This window comes from Vicugna pacos, chromosome 26 (genome assembly GCF_048564905.1).
Source record: "Vicugna pacos chromosome 26, VicPac4, whole genome shotgun sequence".
In the NCBI taxonomy this organism is placed as follows: domain Eukaryota; kingdom Metazoa; phylum Chordata; class Mammalia; order Artiodactyla; family Camelidae; genus Vicugna; species Vicugna pacos.
Window position 1 is genome coordinate 229,106 of NC_133012.1, and position 21,957 is coordinate 251,062.

The window sequence follows — 21,957 nt, forward strand, 5'->3', positions numbered from 1 at the left end:
GTTCCTTTAACTCTGCTACTAACTCAATAGGAGAGGAAATTCCTCACTGAGGGGACAGTGGAATCCCATGCATAAGGCAGGATACACAGTACAAACTGCACTAGAATCAGGGGTGAATTTCTTAGAAGAATTCTAAGGTTACAACATTGCTGAAAAACTATAAAAACAGTGACAGACAGATTAAAACACAGTCATATATATTATATAGAAACATATGAAGTCTGCTCCCATGTTGCATAGAAATACAAACATATTTGTTCATTTATGGGCACTGATTACTTTATCCCAGGTAGAATATTTCAACTAAAACAAATAATCAATAATACACTCCTCTTGTCAAATCTAGTTGATAAGTTACTCTGCTATGTAACCACAATGTGTGTAAGATAGATCTAAAATTAGTGAAAAAGATCTTTGTATGGTTTCTTGAACTCTTCTCAAAATTCCAAGCTTAATTTTAAAATAGATCTGAGCAGTATTTCTATATTAATTTTCCGTCGTCAAATGAACAACATAGTCTGTTGTCAAAATTCTGTGCTTACAATGATTCACGAGCACCGTATCCTCACAAAACTGCTGGACAGCAAGGCACTATCCAGACACTGTGACCCAACAAATGAAACACAAGGAAGACAGTGACCCTATTCTGGAGGGCTTATAATCTGTGTCAACACCCGGGTTTCTATTTGATTGGTTTGATTGGCTAGCAAAATAAAATCAATCAAGTACTTTCTTCTTTGAGCATTCTGTAAGTCATGACTGTTTTTAGTGTCATGAGCAGGAAAGACTTAAGCATGACTTGATTAGCTCAACTAGCAACAATCATTACCGGAGAGTGAGTAATAAAGAAGTAAACTAATAGCAATGCTTCTGCCTACATGAGACCTAAAATAAATCTACACTGATCTCTGCAAGAAAAATGAGGAGATGAGGTCCCCAATGAGAAAACAAACTAACAAGAAATCAAAAAATGAAAGACGTTTTCATGAATGATTCCAGGAAGGAGTGGTGCATGCTGGTGAAGAGCACAGATGCTGGGGACAAACATGAAGGTCTGAACTCCCACAGCACTGGGTAGCTGTGACACTGATATGTCAGTGACATTTTCTGCCTTTCAGTCTCCGATCCATAGACTGGGGACAACAGGACCCGTCTCCTAGAACTGTCCTATGAATTTAGTTATTATATATATAAAAGTTTAAATATAATACCTCAGAATTTAAATAATACCCCAAAAGAACAAGAAACAATGAAAACAGAGATAAATTGGAGTTCATCAATATTTAAAATTTTGCTTCAAAGGGCACCATCCAGAAAGTGAAAAAACAACACACAGGAGAAAATTTTTTCAATTCATATATCTGATTAGGAATTTGTATCTCCAAATGAAAAAACAAACAAACAAACAAACAAAAACTCCTACAACTCAACAATAAAAAGGCAACTCAATTAAAAAGTGAATAAAGATCTCAAAAGGTATTTTTCAAGGAAAATACACAAATGGCCAATAAGCACAATGAAACGATGTTCAATATCTTTAGCTGTAAGGGAAATCAAGTCAAAACCACTAGGAGAAACGGCTTCACACTCACTGCAGTAGGTTACAATAAAAAAAAAAAAGAGTAACAAGCACTAATGAGGACACAGAGGAAGCGGAGCACGCAGCCCTTGCTGGTGAGGACGTAACACAGCATGGCCACTTTGGAAAACAGCCTGGCAGGTCCTCAGAGGGTTGAACATTTGGTTTCTGAATGACCCAGAAATTCTGCTGTCTGGGCACACACGTAAGAGAACTGAAAACAAATGTCCACATAAAAATTCCTACAGGAATATTCACGGCGCCATTACTCATCACAGCCAAAAAGCAGAAACAACCCAAATGCCTTTCACCTGATGAATGGGTAAACAGTGGGGCCCAGCCATACAGTGGAATATTATTCAGCAATAGCAAAGCATAGAGTACTGACCCAGGCCACAACGTGGACAAACATTGAAAACGTTACTCAGTGTGAAATAATTGAGTCACAATAGACGGTTCCATTTACATGAAATGACTCAATTTACATGAAATGTCCAGCACAGGCAAATCCACAGAGAGAGAAGAGTGGCTCGTTGGGGCTGGGGAAGGTTGGGAAAGATGGGAATGTCTGCCTATGCATAAGGGTCTTCCTGTTGGGGGGATGAAAATGTTCTAAGATTGAATGGGATGCACAATTCTGGGCATAGAGTAAAAACCGCTGTACATTTTAATGGGTGAATTGTATGAAAAATGTTAAGAAAAAAAGCACCTCGGGCTAGTACCTTCCATAGTAAATGCAAATTGCAAACTTTTATTCCAGGAAGAAGAAACTGCCCTCAGCATGAAAACAGAAGTTCAGCAAATCAGAGTTAACCGAAATTGGACAAGAGCATTTCACTTGAAACAGTTGCTGATTGTACACGAAATATTCACAATTAGAAAAATCAGTTTGACATCATGAAGAAACACTCTGCTTCAAATGCAGATCAAGGATTAGGCAAGCCCAGCTGCTACAAATGACCAGAGAAGAAACCTGGTTCTTAAAACAAGCACCAGAGCCAACAAGGAAATGGTGGTGAGGAAAGCAGGCAGCCGAAAATCTGGATCACTTAGCTGCAAATAATTTCTCCACTGAAAATTCAAAAATAAAATGAAATAATGCAATGCTGCGCTGGCCTCACCTGAATGGGCTTCCTTCGGTGCTCGACATTCCTGTAACCGTGAATGAGAGACTCAGGAGAATCAGCATGGCTCCTGGGAGTCCCCAAATGACTGCCCACCAGCACGCTAACCACCATCACATCTGCCAGGGTTGAATTGCAGAGAAGAGATCAACTTCTGAAAGGCACAGGAAATGTTGATAAGGGAAGAAATGGCTGCGGTCAGTCCTAGGACAGAGGCCCTTTGAGCAGGGGCCAGAAGGCTGCAGGTGAACTGCAGTGGCCCTGGGGCAGGAAGGGACCATGGGGGAGCAGATCTCAATTCTCTTTTCTCTCTCCCTCGGGTAGGAGAGATAAAGCCTGCATCCTTCTCACCTGGTACTGTGGGTTCTGGCTGGCAGAAGTCTTACCGACATGGAATGATTATTCAAGACTCTGTGGAAAAAGTCAAGAAATTGAGAGACAGTAGGGAGCCAACTCCATGAGTCTCTCAAATGCTCCCATATTTATTGTGTATAATCAAAGGAAAAAGTCATTAACACGTGTAATAGTAAGCAGGAACTTGGGGAAAGACGGGATGAGACAGAGATTGTAGAATCCACAACGAGTACAAAGGATTAATGTATCTTCAGTGAAGTCATGGGGTGAGGGGAACAAGATACATTTTTAGATATGTGAATTACAAAGCAGACCATCAGATCAGCCAGGTCCTTGTTTTGGGGATAATAGACTATCTAACAGCACACAAGACCAGCGTTTATAACTGAGGGCCTAGGTTCTTGCTTTGCAACCAGCAGAGTGCTATCTAAAACCAAAACCATGCAAGCAAAGCATGGTCTCTGCTTTTTAAGGCAAGGAGACAGGAGTGAGTATCTACAGGCCCTAGTTCGCAAAGCAGTTACTAAGCATATTTTTTTCTTCTTAAAGTTCACAGGCGGCTGGGGTTTGTTACAATTTGTTAACCCAATCATGGGCTCCCACATGGAACCATTATGGAGGACACACTAGGCTGACAAATTCTGGCTCTGTGTCTTTTCCTGTCAGCTTCAGCCACTCTAGCAGGTTGTAGGCACATCCGTGAATAACGATCCCACAGATCCACCCACACTCTTAACTCCTGGTGCTTAAAACTTAATTTTAGCTCTACACAACTTAACGTAGAAAAGTTTCAGAAATAAAAGATATTATATTCCTTTTATATGTCATCATAGGACTGATTTTTCTGATTGCTGTAATCTGCTTCTACTTGGTAAAGCATATAATTCTGCAGGTGAATTCAGTACTTTGGGCATATCTAGCCAGTTTGGGCTCGCTAACTTCTATTGGTCAAATACCGATACACATAATTGATTTCATTGTTCATTGATTTCAGCCGGGAGGAGTGTCACTCTGTTCCTCAGCCCAACCGCAACTCTTTTGTCATCAGCAACTCAGGCCTCCTGAAAAGAAAACAAAGCATTCGTTTCCCTTCTACACTTTCCACAAATCCAACCGGAAACATCAGCCTGGAGAAAGTACTCAACACAAATGTTAAAACAAAAATCTAGAAACCTGAAGCAACTCCATCTCCAAATCATGATACACAATGATATGAGAGTAAGTGTGTCAGGCACAAAGCATGCGTGAGCCTGACGACCTGATTTCTATTCTTCAAAGGAAGGAAGGTTTTCGTATTTTTTATTATCACTCTTTGTCATTGTTTCTGATTAAGCGAAAAAATAGCTTATGAAATAATTAAGCACTGCAATAAGAGATTTTTGCTGTATTAATTACAGAAGGCATTCAGAGGGGATAGGAAAATCCACCTCTGTAAAAATTGCAAAATTTTTTCCCCTGTTAAAATCACGTATACAAAATGCAACAGAGAATTCAAATTCTTGTGGAGAGGAGCAAAAGCCACAGAACCAAAGCAAAGTCATTTCTATGAGTCAATTAAAAATTCACTGGAGAAACATGCTCAATGCATTCGAATAATTTTAAAGGCACACTGCAAACCATTCACTTAATGGTCTGCAGGCTAGAGGAAGAAGTTCCCTCTTTAACAGACAACAGAAATCAATAGGTTGCCGCAACAATCAAGGACCAAAAACAATCAGATTTTTAATACTTCTGATAAATGAGCATGTTCTAAAGATCAAAATCCAGAAATTTTAAACATTCATTCAAACCACAATGAAACAAGCACATTAAAAAAAAAAAAGAAACTAAGCAAATAGTTCATGTACATAGAACAATGAGAATTTCTTGTACCGCTTGAAGACAAGGCTATATAGCTTTTACTTGAAAAATAAAACTACTTTAAAGATAACTGCTAAAACATATTTCATCAGTCATGTTGCCTTGAAAAATCTGAGACACTTATATCTGATCAGAAAAGCCATTCTCAGTAATAGGATACAATTCAGTGCCAATTTGCTTTAGAAGAAAAGAGAAAGAAAAGCTACTGTTTCTCATATCCTGCACAAAGTGTGAAGTGCCTCCTTGCCTCTTTCTCCTCCTATTTTATAAACTCATGCTCCCCAACCCTTCTGAAACAAGTATGAGAACCTCTTATTCCCAATATGCCAAATGACCAAAGAACATCAATTTATTTGTGTAAATATATGCCTACACCTTGAAATGGAGGAGAAAGTTATCAGAAGGCTATATGAAACTTATTTCTACCTTCTTGAAATCACAAACACAAACGTTCACATAGACACAGACACATACGCCCTGGATTACTGGGCACTTCACAAGTTCAGGACTTCCAATATCTACAAGGTAACTTTGTAGTTAGTTTAAAAAACAAAACTGTCAGCTTTTGAAAGCCTTGATCATCTGCTAAACCATCCAAATATCAAAAAGACCCAATTAGCCTTCTCTGTAGAATGTAATTTCCCATGATGGCAAAGCAGGCCCTAAGAAGTACTGGATGCAAGATTCGTGTTTATCACTAGCTGTGATCGTTTTTAATCACATTAACAGATTCAGAAAGGTATATCCCAAGAACATTTATTTTTATTGAAATAGCATACGTGTTCAATTGCCTATACAGAGATTAGGTCCCATGATGGTGTTTAAGAGCTATTTTGTGTATTGCAATATTTCTTTTCAAGTGCAGACAAGAAGGGTGTGTATTACTCAGTTGTAGAGCACCTGCTTAGCATGCACAATATCCTGGCTTCAGTCCACAGTACCTCCAAAAAAATAAGTAAGTGCATATTAAAATATAAGAATAAAGTTATAAAAAAGGCAGACTAAAAACCACTGCAATCTAGGTGCTACAATTATAATAAAAAACAAGTGTTTCTATCAAATATTGACTATATGCCAATCACAGAGACAACCACAAGTCACACCTGACAACCATCACGTGTCATTCTCAGCAACCCTACTAAGTAGACACGGATGAGAAACCCGGCTCTGCGGATGAGGAGACGGAGCTCGGAGGAGCCGGGGACACTGATCATCCTGCTCCCCGTGACACCGCGTCAGCCCAGGGCAAGCGCTGACAGAGCTGCTTTGAGGGGACACCCAGCTGCATGAAAACTTGGGGCACTGGGGAGTCCCAAAAAACACTCAAAACTGTTCAGTGAAAAACCAGCTCAAATATATTACACTGTGCCACATCCTTTAAACAGGGAATATGACTGAGACCTTTTGGATGCCTCCGTGTCCTTTCTGCCATCATCAGTTATTTGCCCTCTCAGCACGCCCAGCCATGAACTGGACCCCTTATAAAGTGCACTCAGATGGCAGAGCTTTTAAACCTGTTTTATGAAGTTTGTAAGGCTCTGTCTATGCCTCACACAGGCGGTCATCCATCACTTCTCACCGGTGTGGACGTACCACCTGAAATCACTTCTTTCTGCTTTTTAAAATCCCTTCATCTAATCCAGACTTTTCAACAGTAAAGAAGCAGCTCAACCACAGACAGTGGACACCTTCTCACCAAACGGACTCGAACAGCCCATCGGACTTCCTGGAAGCCCTTTCCTTCTATTAAACCCACTTCCAGGTACTTCATTATTTTCTGATTGGTGGACTTGGCCTCTGGCCTACTCAGAGAGCTCCCAGCCTCACATCCGGGGGTGAGAGAGGACCCCGCTGTTGTGGGAAATCAGTGAGGAAGGCTGACATTCTCCAGTCAGGTCTGCACGGGTAGAAGTGCCACAACGTTCTCAGAAATTATACCGTCAGCACCCCCGGGCTCCGATGGACTGGTTTCACATTAACCAAACTCATGAGATACTGATGCAAGAAAATCAGAAACTTATCTTATTAATGTAACAGAAGACGTGAAACTATGAACCAGACTGAAATATCAGAGTTCAACCATGAGTACATTTTCTCCTCAATGGCCCAATCACGGGCAGGCAGTCACAGGGCAAGCATGGACAGAAACAGAGCAGGAAGGGTTTCTAGATTAACTCAATGGACTAAATTTCGGTTATACGAACAGATCTACTGCTTGGAAAACAACGCTAATCACGGTGCACTCTCCGTGGACAGTGGGCGAGAAATGACTGTCAGCACCTGTGTAACTCTCCTTTCTCTGTCCTTTCTGGCTAACTCATGCACAGAGGACAGAGATCCTGGGATGCAGATACCTCTAAACACCCAAAGACCATCTCTGGGAGCCTCAAAATCAGACAGCCAGTGTTTAAATACCAGCTCTGCTACTTACTAGCTCAGTGACCTTGGCCAACTTTCCCTCTGTGTGCCTCAATTTCCACACAGCAAAACTGGAATAACAATCAAACCTTTCTTACTTGCTTGTTGAGAAGATAGAAGGATTCATTTCGGTAAAACACTGAGAAAAGAATGTAGCACATTTTTGGTGCTAAACAAATGTCAAAGTAATATGAAAGTGATTTACAAGTCTCCCTTCTAATCATCTTCTATGTTTCCTGGTTAGTCTAAGTCCCAAAGATAATCCTTATTTCTCCTTTTATAAACTCTTGGGGAGCACCCTTCTGTTTTATCCCACCACCTGTTTAAACTGAGGAAGTGGATGCCTCCTCCTCACTCCTCTTGGCCACAGAGAGTGCTTGTCCCTTAACATCCTTGACCCCTGGCCCACAGCTAGCCCTCCTCACACTAACAGAGTGACGTGTGAGTCCAGTGAGACAAGCAGGGCATGTGAAACCCTTCCTTTCCCTCTAGTGTTGGCCACCTTTGGGAAGCACCTGGAATGCTCAGCTCCATGGAAGGACAGCCCTGTGCATGATGGGGCAGATCCTCTCAAGGGAAGGCTCACTGTGGTCCAGAGTTACCTGGGACAGGGTGAGTCTCTACTTCTGGGACACAGTATCATGACACTCATTTTCCCACAGCCCTGAAGTTCATGGAGAACGTGGCTTAATGAGTAACAAAGAAGACATTTATCGTCTGTCTACTCTTTTGTGTCATCTCTCAGTTGGCTGCTGGAGACAACATGTGTATAAGTACTGGATCCCCTTAAGCCCCAACATATATGAAGTAACAAAAAATTCTGTGGCTTAACGTTGGTTCAGGGTGACTGTGTAACAGTTCTGACTCTGCTGATGCTAAATTATGGGTATAGGAACTATGGAACCTCCTCAAATGTCTTTCATCATAAAACCAGCTTTTCTTATTTTCCTGTTTCTTACTTATTGCCAAAGACTGTAAAATGATGGCTTCACACAAAACAGGAGCTAAAGTTTATGAGCCCTCTTGACATACCCACTGAGGTAAACACTTTACATAGTTTAAATTCTCACAATTCTACAAAACAGATATGAGCTTCCCCATGTCCCAGACGAGGGAAAAACTCAAAATGAACTGACTCAGTCTCACGTGGCTCAGTGGCAGCGCGTGCACGCAAACCCAAGTCAAAAAACTACACACCTTCGTATATGTACCAAATCACCTCCCACCAATTATCACACAGTGGCGGGGTCAATTCTCAGGGAACTCAATACACTTTTCAGCTTTAAGGTGCTCCAGAGGCCGCTTCTAGCTGTTTTATAAAATCCCGGCTCACTGGTTTCTAACACTGCAAGAAAAGTCCGATGTTGCCATTGTTTACACAGCAAGTCTGAAATGTTCACAGCGAGATGACAGAATAAAACTAAGATATGCAGAATAATTTTTCCAGGTAGACAGACATAATGGACATTGTGCTATTCTGAAGCATTAAGCAAAGAAATCAAAATAAAATAACGTTGGTTAAGCCTTCTTTTACAAACAGGAAAATTAAGACTGTAAGAAGGTGCAACAGCACCACCTATGGCTAAAAGGACCTTCCAGTTTTCCGGGAAACATGCAACACAAAAATTGCCTGTAGGATCAGAAACAAGAATCAGATAACTAAAAGCTTATGTAGCACATATTGCACTTTGCTTCGGGGGAAGGGAGGGGATTCAGTATTTAATCTGATATTGCTAATACTCCTGAATATAAACAAAAGACATAGGCTCATGGAAACTCATCTTAGAAGAGGAAAGAATCCAGTCCAGCCACTTCATTTTACAGGAGGGGAGACTGAGACCTGGGATCTGTCCTCCTGGCAATCGGCAGCAAAGCTCTCCTAGGCCTCATGTCTTGCACTGTAGCAAAAACCAACAAATCTGTACTAGGCCTATATTCATAAAAGTCACGTCTGTATTTTTCCAACAGTAGGTAATCTAAGTATCTTGCAAAATACTTCTCAAAGAGCCAGAAAATCACACAAGTTTGTTGAAATACAAACATTTATTTACATAATAATACAGCATGAGCTTTATTCTATTAAAAAAGTGGCATGTCAAATCAATGTTTTCATATTTTAAACCTGTTTAGAGTGCAGGGAAAAAAATCAAAATTTTCTTTAATCACAAGAGAAGCTTATTCCCTGAAAATGATCAATGTGGATATTTCTAAACTTAATGGATCTGGTCAGAATCCCAATAATTTAAAATTCTGAGTGCAACATGAATTCTAAGTTGTAACAATACACATTCTGTGTAAGTAATCTTCAAGGTCATCTGCTTAAGGCAATTTAACTAATCCCTGTCTCACTAGAACGATACAGATTTCATTAAAACTTAATTCTGCACTAAAAAAAATGAATCCTTGTTACTTTAAACCATATTCATATATATCATATACATACATATTGAATATGCATCAGAAATAAGCCACCCTCTTTAATATTCAGAGTTTATCCTTCTAAAGTATCTGTCAATGTGACAGCACATTTTTATTAAGCACCTCTTGGGTGCTTTGTATACAAGGCATCTAACTCTCACAGTCAGACAATTTAAACGATATTACTCAAATTTCACAAATGAGGAAATGCACTTAAGCCATGAAAACAACTTACATATTCATCATCAGGAAAGAAAAGAGTAAAGATTTTATTTACAATATTCACTGACAGTCTTTTCTTCCATAATAAGACCACATAAAACCGATTCAGTCTTTGTAAGTATTTCTGTCAATAAGGGCCACTAGAGAAAAACAAGTAACATCATTAGCAGTGGTTGGAATTTCAAAGCCCACTTCTCTTTTGCACTATATTTATTTTTAATGTTTTGTTTTCAGTGCTTTCAGAGCACTAAAATAAAAAAAAATGTTTTTAAGTCATTACCTGAGAATAAAACATTTGTGAAAATGTACAATTTTAATTTATGCCACTCTGTCTCACATTCTCACTGATGTCCCTCCTTTGAAGGCCTCATCAGGCTGAGATCACTAAAATTGGCCATTTATGGAGTCACAGGAGTTCGGGTAACCACTCAAAGGGAGGCTGATTAGAGGAGCAATTAAGAATGCATCCTGACAGCCTCGGAGTCCAAACTGGTCCCTTACCATTCTCGCAGTCGCCCGCTTCCTCTCACCTTCCAACATGACAGATGCCGCTGTGTCCTTCACCAAGGACTTCCTGGCAGGTGGAGTGGCCGCGGCCATCTCCAAGACCGCAGTAGCGCCCATCGAGCGGGTCAAGCTGCTGCTGCAGGTGCAGCATGCCAGCAAGCAAATCACTGCAGATAAGCAGTACAAGGGCATCATAGACTGCGTGGTTCGTATCCCCATGGAGCAGGGAGTCCTGTCCTTCTGGTGTGGTAACCTGGCCAATGTCATCAGATACTTCCCCACCCAGGCTCTCAACTTTGCCTTCAAAGATAAATACAAGCAGATCTTCCTGGGTGGTGTGGACAAGAGGACCCAGTTTTGGCGCTACTTTGCAGGGAATCTGGCATCAGGTGGTGCCGCTGGTGCCACATCCTTGTGTTTTGTGTACCCTCTTGACTTTGCCCTTACCCGTCTAGCAGCTGATGTGGGCAAAGCTGGAGCTGAAAGGGAATTCAGAGGCCTTGGTGACTGCCTGGTTAAGATCTACAAATCTGATGGGATTAAGGGATGATACCAAGGCTTTAACGTGTCTCTGCAGGGTATTATCATCTACCGAGCTGCCTACTTTGGTATCTATGACACTGCAAAGGGAATGCATCCAGATCCCAAGAATACTCGTATCTTCATCAGCTGGATGATTGCACAGTGTGTCACAGCGGTTGCTGGGTTGACTTCCTATCCGTTTGACACCGTGCGTCGCTGCATGATGATGCAGTCAGGGCACAAAGGAACTGATATCATGTACACAGGCACACTTGACTGCTGGCGGATCACTTGTGACGAAGGAGCCAAAGCCTTTTTCAAAGGCGCATGGTCCAATGTCCTCAGAGGCATGGGTGGTGCTTTTGTGCTTGTCTTGTATGATGAGATCAAGAAGTTCACATAAGTTATTTCCTAGTTTTTCTCCCTCTGTGAACAGGCATGTTGTATTATATCACATATCTTGAGCATTCTTGACAGGCTGTTGGCTGTCTATTTATCAATGGCAACTACTTACTGGTCGAAATGGGAAGCAATAATATTCACTGGACCAGTTTTCTCTTAAAGCCATTTCCATGATGATGGGACCCAATTATATTTTTTATTTCAGTCACTCCTGGTAAATAACAAATTTGAAGAAATAAAAAATATCTGAAACACACACACACACAAAAGTATGCGTCCTGTGCAGCCTGGGTTCCAGCACGGAGCTAGCCACCGCCAGCTGCGTGTGATTTGGGACAAGCTGCTCCATCTCTCAATCCCTCAGCTGCAAAAAAGGAGACACTGATACCTACCCTCAGACACCTTCCATGAATTAAAACATGAGGAAAGCATTTTAGCCTTATGTAGGTGTCCACCCAGAGCGAGTTAGGTCATTATGATGAGGATGGCTGTTAATAAATTAAGCTAGACCAAAAAGTAGAAATCACCATAAAGGAGAAACATTTTAAGTCAACGAGCATTTCCTTTTGGAAGGATTGCAGAATATTCTATTGATTTTTTTAATAAATCAAGTTTTGTCCATTAATTATAGATTTACAGGTTTATGGACAAGTCTCCAGAAAAAGAATTAGAGTCCTCTAACCTGAATATGAAGAAAGTAAAATTTTAAAAAAACAGGAGGGCGATTATACCTCATTTGGGAGAGTATGTGCTTACCATGCATGAGGCCCTCAGTTCAGTCCCCAGATACTCCATTTAAAAACTTTTTTTTTTAAGAAATGGAGAATTAAAGCAAAAAGATGGAGGAATACAGAATTTTTTTAGAGACTCAACTCAGATTTGAGATGGGGAAAAAAACATCCATTTCTCAAAGGAATTCTTGAGAACTATGTAAACTGGATCTGAGATGTCTAGTCTTCTAACATTATTCATGAATTCATATTACCAATTCTTAAAACTACCTGACAACCCACAGTGCTGATAGTGACCATAAAAGCTGCCAACACGGATCGAGCTCCGGCTAGGACTGCTCTGTTCTGACATCTCTGCCGCTGAGGCCTCACCAGGCTGAGAGCACTAAATTCGGTCATTCATGAGCATCTTGTGTAAGTCCTCCCTTTGTGCTTCTCACTCCCCCCTCACCAGACCCTCTGAGGGAAGCACTGTTTTCATCTTCCCCACCCACAGATAAGGCCACTGAAGCATAGAGACTAAACCCGTTCCAGGTCACATCGGCATTAAAGGACGTCTGTATTTCTGCTGTTTTGCTTCTGACAAAGGAATCTGAGATATCAATTCAAGAGAGACTGTTAAATAACCAAGTCTGTCTGGTCTTCACCTCAAAGAGCAGATACTATAAATTCCTGATGTAGGATGAGGCTGCCGCCACAAACTGACTCAGCTTGAAATTAATATCCAAGATGAAGCAGCGGATATACGTAAATATTCACGACTGTCAACTCCGCTCACAGGTCTGGGCCCTTCACTGCCTGAACGGGGGTGAAATCCCCACCCGTGCCCGGGAGGGAAGCGCGGCTCTTCCCGGTCTCACCCAGGCTTCACGGGCTGTTTCCCCCCACAGACTGTCCTCAACGATTAAAAAGCTCTCAAGATTTTTCCACCAGGCAAAACTGAAAGACATTTCTGCAGATGGAGCACTTTCTCAGGCTTAAACCTTTTTTGTCTACACTCAGCAAGGGGGAAAAAAGAAACATGACTCTGCAAAGTCTCTGACCCTCACCTCTCACAGGAATAGAACGGCCATAGCAGAAGATGACTCTTCACATTGTAGGATGAGAACAAAATAAAGCTGCCCCAACAACAGGCACTCCCAGAGACAGCAGAGGATCGCGGGACTTAGAAAGCTGGAACCTCCTCCCAGGGACAGCAGGGATGACAACAAGGGATAAACATGGGGAAAGACACTGACAGGAGGGGCCTCAGATCAGAATCAAGCCCAGGGAAGGGGGAGCAGAGACATCTAGACCTGATCTCCTCTATCATTTCTCAGCCTGCCTCTTCCCTCTCCAGTAGCCGAGACCCCACTGAAACCACTGGAACAGTCTGAGGAAGAATGATGTACTGTCTTTAAGAACCATCAGATTCATCTAAGTAGGTCTACAAAGAGTGCACCCAGGTTCAGACCACGCGGTTGCCCTGATGGTTCATAAAAGTGGTCTCTGCACAACTTATTGATGGTGGAGGATGGTATAAATCAGGGGAAAGGAAATTTAAGGCATTTCCTCATCAAACACACATTTACTATTATAGGCTTTCTCTATGGAGTGAAAAAATCTATTAAAAAAAACCTCATGGATCAAAAAACACCTAGCAGCTCTGTGCCCCACCTGGATGTCTGCACTCTGTTATTACCTTTGTGACATATGTGATATGACAACTATGTCCTGAATCATTTAAGGTGAGTTCATTCATTAGGGGCCAAAAGGGTCAAAGTCATTCAGCGATCACTTGTGGGTCAGCTCCTCGAAACAAAATTCTTTACTCTCTGCAGCTGTTAATAAACATAACCAAATCCAACTTCACTCAGTAAGACATCATCAACCAGAAAAAACAGAAACAGCCCCCAGGCCATGAATTAGCTGTTAAAAGTGACATCTGGAATTAACTTTGCCAAATACACAGGAATTATGAAAAGGACCCAGAACGTCAAGGTTGGTCTACCATGAAATGTTACGCACCTATTCCAGAAATCAGCCAATCACTGTAATCCATTAATATCATTCAATAAGACTCAATAAAATCAATGCATATTCAGTAAAATCAGAAGAAAACGTGTCATGTGTAAGACTCTTGACCCAACGGATTTTATTCTTTTTTTAAACATTAGTCAAGCTTAACTCAAAGGGGATAGTAATTAATTACTCCTGCTTGCTGAAGGACTGCCGATGAGCCCAGGACAGAGGCACGGGCAGAGCTTACCTAGGTGGTGCCTGCTGGCTGCCTTGGCAGGAAGTGAGCTGCCCTGGAACCTCTGAGCCTCAGCTTGGCCACCAGTCTCAGCAGGATAGTGACAGATGACAGAGGCCGAACACAGCCCCTCAGGGTCAGCTGGGCGTTAAAATGAAAATACAATGAATAAAGTTAGGGGCCATCCTCAGCTCTGACTGCAGTGACTAAGAATGATCTGGACAGCCTGATTACGTGGAAATGCTGATTTTTCCCCCAAAGATCAAACCCACAGATCTCTGGTTTTGTTACAAACAGGAACATGCCACCTTTTCTTCTCTGCACGCCCGTGTCAAAGCTGGCGACACAGACGAATCTCACGATGCTCAGGGTTCCACTGAAGGACTGAGCCCACACATGAAACAGGCCATTCAGTCCTTCATTTAACCAAGAGTCCAGTTCATGCTGTGCGGCAGGCTCTGGGCCAGGTGCTGGCACTACAGAGGAATGAGGGATGGAGCAGGAAGGGCTCTGGACTGAATATGTGTTAAAATAATACCATCTGAAGCAAGACCAGAGTGCCTTTCCACCTCTTTCACCCTAAATTCATCTGCCTCACCTGGAGTTAATACCTAACAGGCCTGCCTCCTTCTCAAATGTGGCCACAGTTAGTGGCTGCAAACTTTTGCTCTCCTCTCGCTGGTAGTTCCACCCTGAGAACCTTGGGCAGCCACACACCTGACAAGCTGGGATACAGTCTTCATCTGTATTCATTAGCTCCACGTGCCTCCAATTATTTGGTCTTAGAACTCCCTGACACTCTGAAAAATCACTGAGGATCTCAAAGAGTGCTTCTGTGTGTGTGTGCAGGTTACACCTACAGATAATTACCATATTCAAAAATAAAACTAGGGGAGAGGGATATGGCTCAGGGGTAGAGCACATGCTTAACATGCAAGAGGTCCTGGGTTTAATCCCCAGTACCTCAATTAAAAAAAAAAGAAGAAAAATAGAGAAGGATTTTAAAATGTATGTATTCATTTCTATTAAAATAATAATAAGCCCATTACATGTTAAATTTTTATGAAGGATAACTATTTTCCAAAACAAAAAGCAAAAAGAATGGCATCGTTTTACAGTTCTACAAATTTCCTTGCTGTCTGGCTCAATACAAGTGAGCCGAGTCCCCATGGCCACTTCTGTGCTCTGTCTGCTGTGGTGTCACATGTTGTGAAGCCCCCGGGAAGCTCCACCGTGCGTTTCTGATGGACTGAAGGTGAGAGGCCAAGAGCACAGGGCACCGTCCTCTGCAGGAAGCTGACAGCCCGTCACCACCATGTGGGTCAGGGGCCCAGGTGGGTTCTCATCCTGGAGAAGTGCCCCATCTTACAGCTACCCTCCGCCCATCAGTCAAGAGGATTTACAGACTTCTCATTCAACACAATGATCTCAAGCTCCCATCATTTCCCTTTCTCATTCAGCTTAATTTTTTTTACCTGTTTTCTTTTTCATTTTGCATTGATTTCTTCTTTTCCCCACTTTTACTTCTCTCTCCTCTTTAAGAAACCAAATTAGGAAATTTAAGTCCATTCAAGAATCTCTTCTACTTAGTGTGTACTACAGCTTCATGTACTAAAACTTCATTACTTCATTCTGACCCGTATTTATTGTTAAGTGGCTGGCAGGCTCTCTGAGCCATCAGCTTCTTCCAGGAAAGAGCCCCATTTTAGTCCTTACTCCCACAGCATTTGTTAACAAGCATTTAGGAAACATCTACAACATGCTAGATTGACAGGGACACACAGACCATGCCTCCCTATCCCACCTCCAGGAGACAGTCCCTGCAGGAGAAAATCATGCCACAGGCAGCTCCAGCACAGAGGGAGACTCTGACAGACCCCACTGTGGGGCAGGCCAGGAGAGGCTGTCTTTTGATGGAGTGTTTTCTTGGGGGGGTTGGGTTTTTTTTGGTTTTTTAGTTTTTTTAATTGAGATAAATCACATACCATAAAACTCACCCACTTAAAGGGGTACGATTCGGCAGCTTTCTGTATACTCACAGTTGTGCAGCCCTCACCACCATCTATTTCCAGAACGCTCCATCACCCCGAGAGAAAATCCTTGTCCATTAGCATTCACTCCCCATTCCCCCTCCACCCAGCCCCCTGCAACCATCACCTGCTCTCTGCCTCTGCGTGTGCCTATTCTGGGCATTTCAGATCATTGAAATCAACAATATGTGGCCTTCTGTGTCTGGCTTCTTTTATTCAACATGCTGTTAAAAAGGCTCCTCCATGTTGAAGTGGTATTAGCATCTCTCTTTTTTTTATTAGAAGGTGGTAAGTACTATCAAATAGAGAGGAGTATAAGGGGTGGGATTTCCTAAGGAAAACAGCAGGCTGAGCAGTCAGGTTGGACTTCCCAGAGCAGGTGGCCTTTCTCATCTTCCCCTTTATTTTATTTTTTCCTTTTTCATTCATTCTTATGTCTGAATAATATTCCACTACATGGAGATACTATATTCTGTTCATCCACTCAGCAGCTATGTATGGACGAGGTCTGGAAGAATGAGTGTAAGAGGTGCCTAACAAGAATGGCAGTCAAAGCAAAGGGCAAGATGTACTTTAAAGAAAAAGCCAACAAACAGAGGCACAAAGAAATTCAGCCAATTTCTGAGGAAAGTGCATGCTTGCTTCGGCAGGACTGCCGTGCAGATCTGTGGGGGAGGGTGGCAGGGGTCAGGGTGAAGGAGTCATCTGAGAAGACTCCCTACTGCAAGCAGCTCAGCCTGTTCTCCTCCCTCATACTGTATTTTAAAGGGAAGAGGGGCCTGGGAGCGAGGAGAGGAGACACAGGCTCCACCCCCAGCTCAACTAGCACCTCGTTCTGCTCCCCATCTCGGGATTCAGCACCTCACCTATACATCAAAGGGACGAGACTGTGCCCCAAGGCAGGCTGTCCAGCAGGAATGAAATGCGAGACACGCAAAAAAAGTTTTCCAGTTGCCACATTTAAAAAGGTAAAAAAAAAAATTGAAACTGATTTTAAGAACAAATCTTACTTAATTTACTATATGTAAAATACTGTCATTTTGACATGTAATCAACATAGAAAGTACCAAGATAGTTTGCACTCTTTTTCTAGACTAAGTCTCAGCATTTGATGTGCATCTGACCTACAGCACATCTCAGCTCAGACCAGCCTCCTCCCCAGCACTCCCAGCAACAGTGGCTATGGCTACCATATTGGACTGCAGCTCCAGGGGTCCCACAAGGGGTCCTGGCTGAAAACGGGAGTCAGTGTCCACACTAACCATAAAAAGATCTCTCTGAAACATTTTTTAAAGTCTTAAAACCTGCAGGCTGCACCTCTCTCCCTCCTTGGCCTCAAGCAATCCTTCTTGCTGATCCCTTTCTGGGTGTAGGGAAGCAACCCCGGCACACAGCCAGTGTGGCTGGACCTCCAGGTAGACTTACCTGCTGTCTGGGTCCAGTCCCACGAAGTCCTCCTTCTCAAACAGGATGCAGAGTTGGGGGATCTTGTCCCCAGGCTTGTCGGTGGCCCTGTCCAGGCACTTGGACTTGAGCACAATTAAGAGTGACTCAGTAAAGTCCTCGATCTTCTTCTCCACCATCCTGTGGTCCTCGCAGCTGGGGTAGAAGGCCACGTCTGTGAGCGGCTGCTCAGCCACCTCCCCCTGCAACCCGAAAACGAAAAGCCGGGTGTTGTAGAGCATGGTGCCACACAGCTCCTCTGCACGTGGAGCTTCTCGAAGGTCTGCAGCCAGTTCTTGGCCAAGAAGCAGTCGTTGGCTCTTGGTCTAGGATTCCAGCCCCTGCAGAAAAGGGTCATTTCTTGTTTTCTGTTTCCAGTACCAAGCCAGGCCCTGATGCAAATTCAGTGCTCAAAAATGCTGAATAAAGCAATGAACAAAGGAACTGCTTCCCCACCCATCAGCAGAATATAAGGAAAAGAACCACAGTGGGATCAAGAAGATCTGGATTTGAACTCCAATCTACTTGAGCTCCTAAGCTGCAAAATAATGGCGATAAGAAAACATGCCTTGGGGAGGAGGGTACAGTTCAGGGGTAGAGCACACACTTAGCATGCATGAGGTCCTGGGTTCAATCCCCATTACCGCTATTAAAAAAACAAATGAAATAAATAAATAAACCTTATTACCTCCTCAAAAAATAATTTTTTTAAAAAACTCAAAATTCAAAAAAACACCTTGCAATTGACATACTGTAAATTTGACTATACTTCAATTTAAAAAAAAAATCTTTCCCCTACAAGAATATATCTGGATTACGGAAGTTTGCAAATATAAAATGCATAGGGTACCACCTGCAGAAAAATGGGGGACTGTACAAATTTACTATCCCTCCTTTATGAACTGTAATTCCTTTGGGGGGGTTTATAACCTCTCAGAGCAGATTAAAAAAAGAAAACATTACCTGATTCTCAGTACTGCTGAAGAATCAAATAAACATATGAAATCATCTGACCCACAGAGGTTACTCAATAAATGCTTGTTGAATGAATGAATAAACAAGCAAGTGAATGCTGCTCCCTGCCACAGACCATCATAATGGTACTGCCTGGAAATCCCAAGCCCACATTCCACCTGACTCTACACGAACCATGTGGGTGACCTGGGCAGGCCTGTGTGCTTCTCTAAGCCCCAGTTTAATCATGAACAGAAATAAGAGGAACACAAACCTCAAAGGGTTAGTGAGTCAATAGCAAATTGTACCCTAACTTTGCAAGATGGAACCATTAAGGAAAATTAGGCAAAGAGTCCATAGGCCCTCTCCATATTATCTCTTACAACTACATGGGACTCTACATTACATCTCAAAATAAAAAGCCTAATTTCTTAAAAAGGCTATTGAGATTAAATGAGCTCACTGTCTCAAATAAGGAACACACAGTACAAATGGGACAATGCCCAGCCCATGAGATACACTCAGTAAACATGCCCACTGAACCCACTTCAGAGCACGAAGATGGGTCCTAGTGGCCAGAGGCCACTGCACCTGAAGCTAACAAAGCTAATGTTTCACACTTCCAAGAGCCCCTGCCACCAACCTAGGTCTAGTTTTGTATTTATAATTCTGTTTTCTTTTTCTTAAATAGGAATCCTCAATTGTATAGCCTTTAGGTCACCAAAACCTGACCACAGAGATCATGACAGCAGCCCTCCCCAGTTAAACAATAAAATTAAATCTTTCCACAAGACCCTTGGGTAATTCTAATGGGGAACGTCATCTGGACTGAGAGGAAGAGGACGGGGAGGGGGTAATCTGGGGCCCACAGACCCAGGGCCACCTGTCTCATGATGGACTTTAGACTCAACCTGCACCCTCCAGAACTTCAAATACACATAGACAGAATGCTATGGACATGATTTTTTAAAAAAAGAAATCCAAGACTCCCTAGCAGGTCATGTTTCTACCAAGACACAAATGGCTTATGTGTGTATTGTTCCACAAAAACCCTGAAATAATATAACCCCAACTTGACACATGAAGAAACTGAGGAAAAAAGGTTTATCACATTGTGCAAGATTAGAGGGGCCACATCAGAGGCTGTATTTAAACCCAAGTTCTCCGTGCTCACACTAGAAAGTGTGACATACTGCCCCCCTCCTGCCCCCTCCCTGCAATATATCTCTGAAGAGTCTTTTCTGCACCACCTGGAAAGAACCAAAATCACATCAACTTTCCGCAAAGAGCTATGTCACCCCTTGGAGGACGTATCAAAATCTGAAGGGTTGGGATGGGAGGAGAGATTTGAGTTTTCTGTTTCCCAAAAGGAGACATGGCTTTAAAAGAAACTGAAAAGCACTTATCTAGTCAAAGGCCTCATTGCCCAGAGAAGGAAATGGGGGCTCAGAAGAGATGAGGAAAGGGCCTTACTAACAAATATTACATAAGCACAGCACCAAGCCAGCCCTGGGCCCTTCTTGGGGAGGATCTGAGAGGCCCAGGAGAATGAGTGTTAGAAAAAGGAAGGAGAAGAAGCATACAAGGCCCTGTCTCTACACCACCATACCATGAACTTCCACCAAATTATCCAGTCTGGGTGCAGCCAACATTAAGGTGGGCTAAACAGGTTATAGGAACCTGGAAGGCTGAATCATAGTGGAAATTCCAACCTTTACTATGGTTTTTCCCAGTTCAAGCATCAGCTCAGGGGGCGCTCCATGCCAGGCACTACACGAGGCCCAAAGTTCTCCCAAATACAGATCTCGAATAACACATGTGCAAACCACATGCAGGCCCACCAGAAGAAAAATACCCACACATAAGATGGAATTTCTGAAACTGAAAGCAGCCAACCAGCATATATTACTAGCAAAAACAGTGCTTCCAGAAATACTCACGGACATAGAAAGCAAACCGTGGTTAGCAGGCAGGGAAGGGGGAGGGACAGATTAGGAGTTTGGGATTAACAGATACACATTAATAAATATAAAATAAATAAATAACAAGGACCTGCTGTGTAGCACAGCGAACTATATTCAATGTCTTGTAATGAGGTGTAAAAAAACAACCTGAAATATATATAGTACATTAGCATATATATATATAACTAAATCGCTGCTGTACACAGGAAAGTAACACTGTAAACTGACTACACTTCCATCAAAAATAAGAATTTTAAAAATAAATAAGTAAAAGCAATGCCATAAAAAAATTAAAGAACACTGTTATCCCCTTAGCTGTAGGTGGCAGAGAACTCTGGTTACAAGCACCAAGTCCACTGGATCACTCCAGCACTGGCTGTCACTCTTTCTGACCATCAAGGAATCACATAGCTTCACTGAGGTTAGTTTTTTCTCTTTTGTGAAAGTCTACAGTTGCAACTAACCATGTATATAATCTCATCATTCACAGACCCAACAATTACTGAGGACCTCCCATCGGCCAGACTCTAGAGAGATGAAAAGATAGAGTCCCAGATATATTCATGGGTAGAAAAAGTTAATGTCATAAAAACATTAATTCTCCCCATTCTGATATACAGATTCAATGCAATTCTGATTAGAATTCCTACCAGATGTTTCATGGAATGTAACAAATTAATTTATGGTCAGGAACAGCCAAGAAACTTCTTTAGAATCACCACTGGGGAGGAGTGGATAGGTCATTCATTTCCACTGTTTTTTCTGAAGCGATGAAAACATTCTGGAATAATAATGGTTGCACCACTGTGAGTATATTAAAAGCCACTGAACTGTACCATTTAAATTGCTGGACTTCATGGTGTGTGAACAATATCACAATACAGGTGTTACATGAAAAAAAATAGTTCTTGACAACTGTTTTTCCCTCTATACTACTAGTCAGCCCCACAATTTAAGAAAAACAAAAAAACCAAAACCAAACAAAACTTTGCCAGGAGTGCTTTAGGACTGCAATATCCCTGGGTCTCCAAAATGCCTCTGGTGGTGCTGTTCCTGTTAACACACACTAGCTGGGCTGGACTACTTAGGGATTGTAACTACCTTTTTAAAAAAGGCCATCACGTGTTTTTCACCCTGGGACAGGGAGGATGGAGGATGTAACAGCCTCCTGCCTTCAGCTCATTTATAACTGA

At 42.3% G+C, this 21,957-nt stretch overlaps 1 protein-coding gene and 1 pseudogene across 10 annotated transcripts in view; one reads left to right on the top strand and one right to left on the bottom strand.

Moving 5' to 3' along the window:
* LOC140689410 (trafficking protein particle complex subunit 9-like) overlaps positions 1–21,957 on the bottom strand; it is a 90,887-nt gene that overhangs the window by 44,446 nt on the left and 24,484 nt on the right. For 2 of the 10 annotated variants that reach the window (XR_012064328.1, XR_012064327.1), the window contains exons 4-6: positions 17,829–18,187; positions 4,014–4,118; positions 2,701–2,822 (exon numbers count right to left, since the gene is read on the bottom strand). Coding sequence is in view for 3 of the 10 variants with exons in the window: in XM_072950124.1 (XP_072806225.1) it covers positions 4,076–4,118; positions 17,829–18,088 (303 nt within the window). In the remaining 7 variants the exon portion in view is untranslated. Of the gene's footprint in view, positions 1–2,700; positions 2,858–3,801; positions 4,119–7,348; positions 7,544–8,969; positions 9,234–10,030; positions 10,116–11,468; positions 11,618–17,828; positions 18,188–21,957 lie in introns of those variants that run through there. The other 8 variants (XR_012064326.1, XR_012064325.1, XR_012064331.1 and 5 more) reach the window with 7 other exon arrangements.
* Positions 10,259–11,480, top strand: LOC102540562 (ADP/ATP translocase 2 pseudogene; annotated as a pseudogene).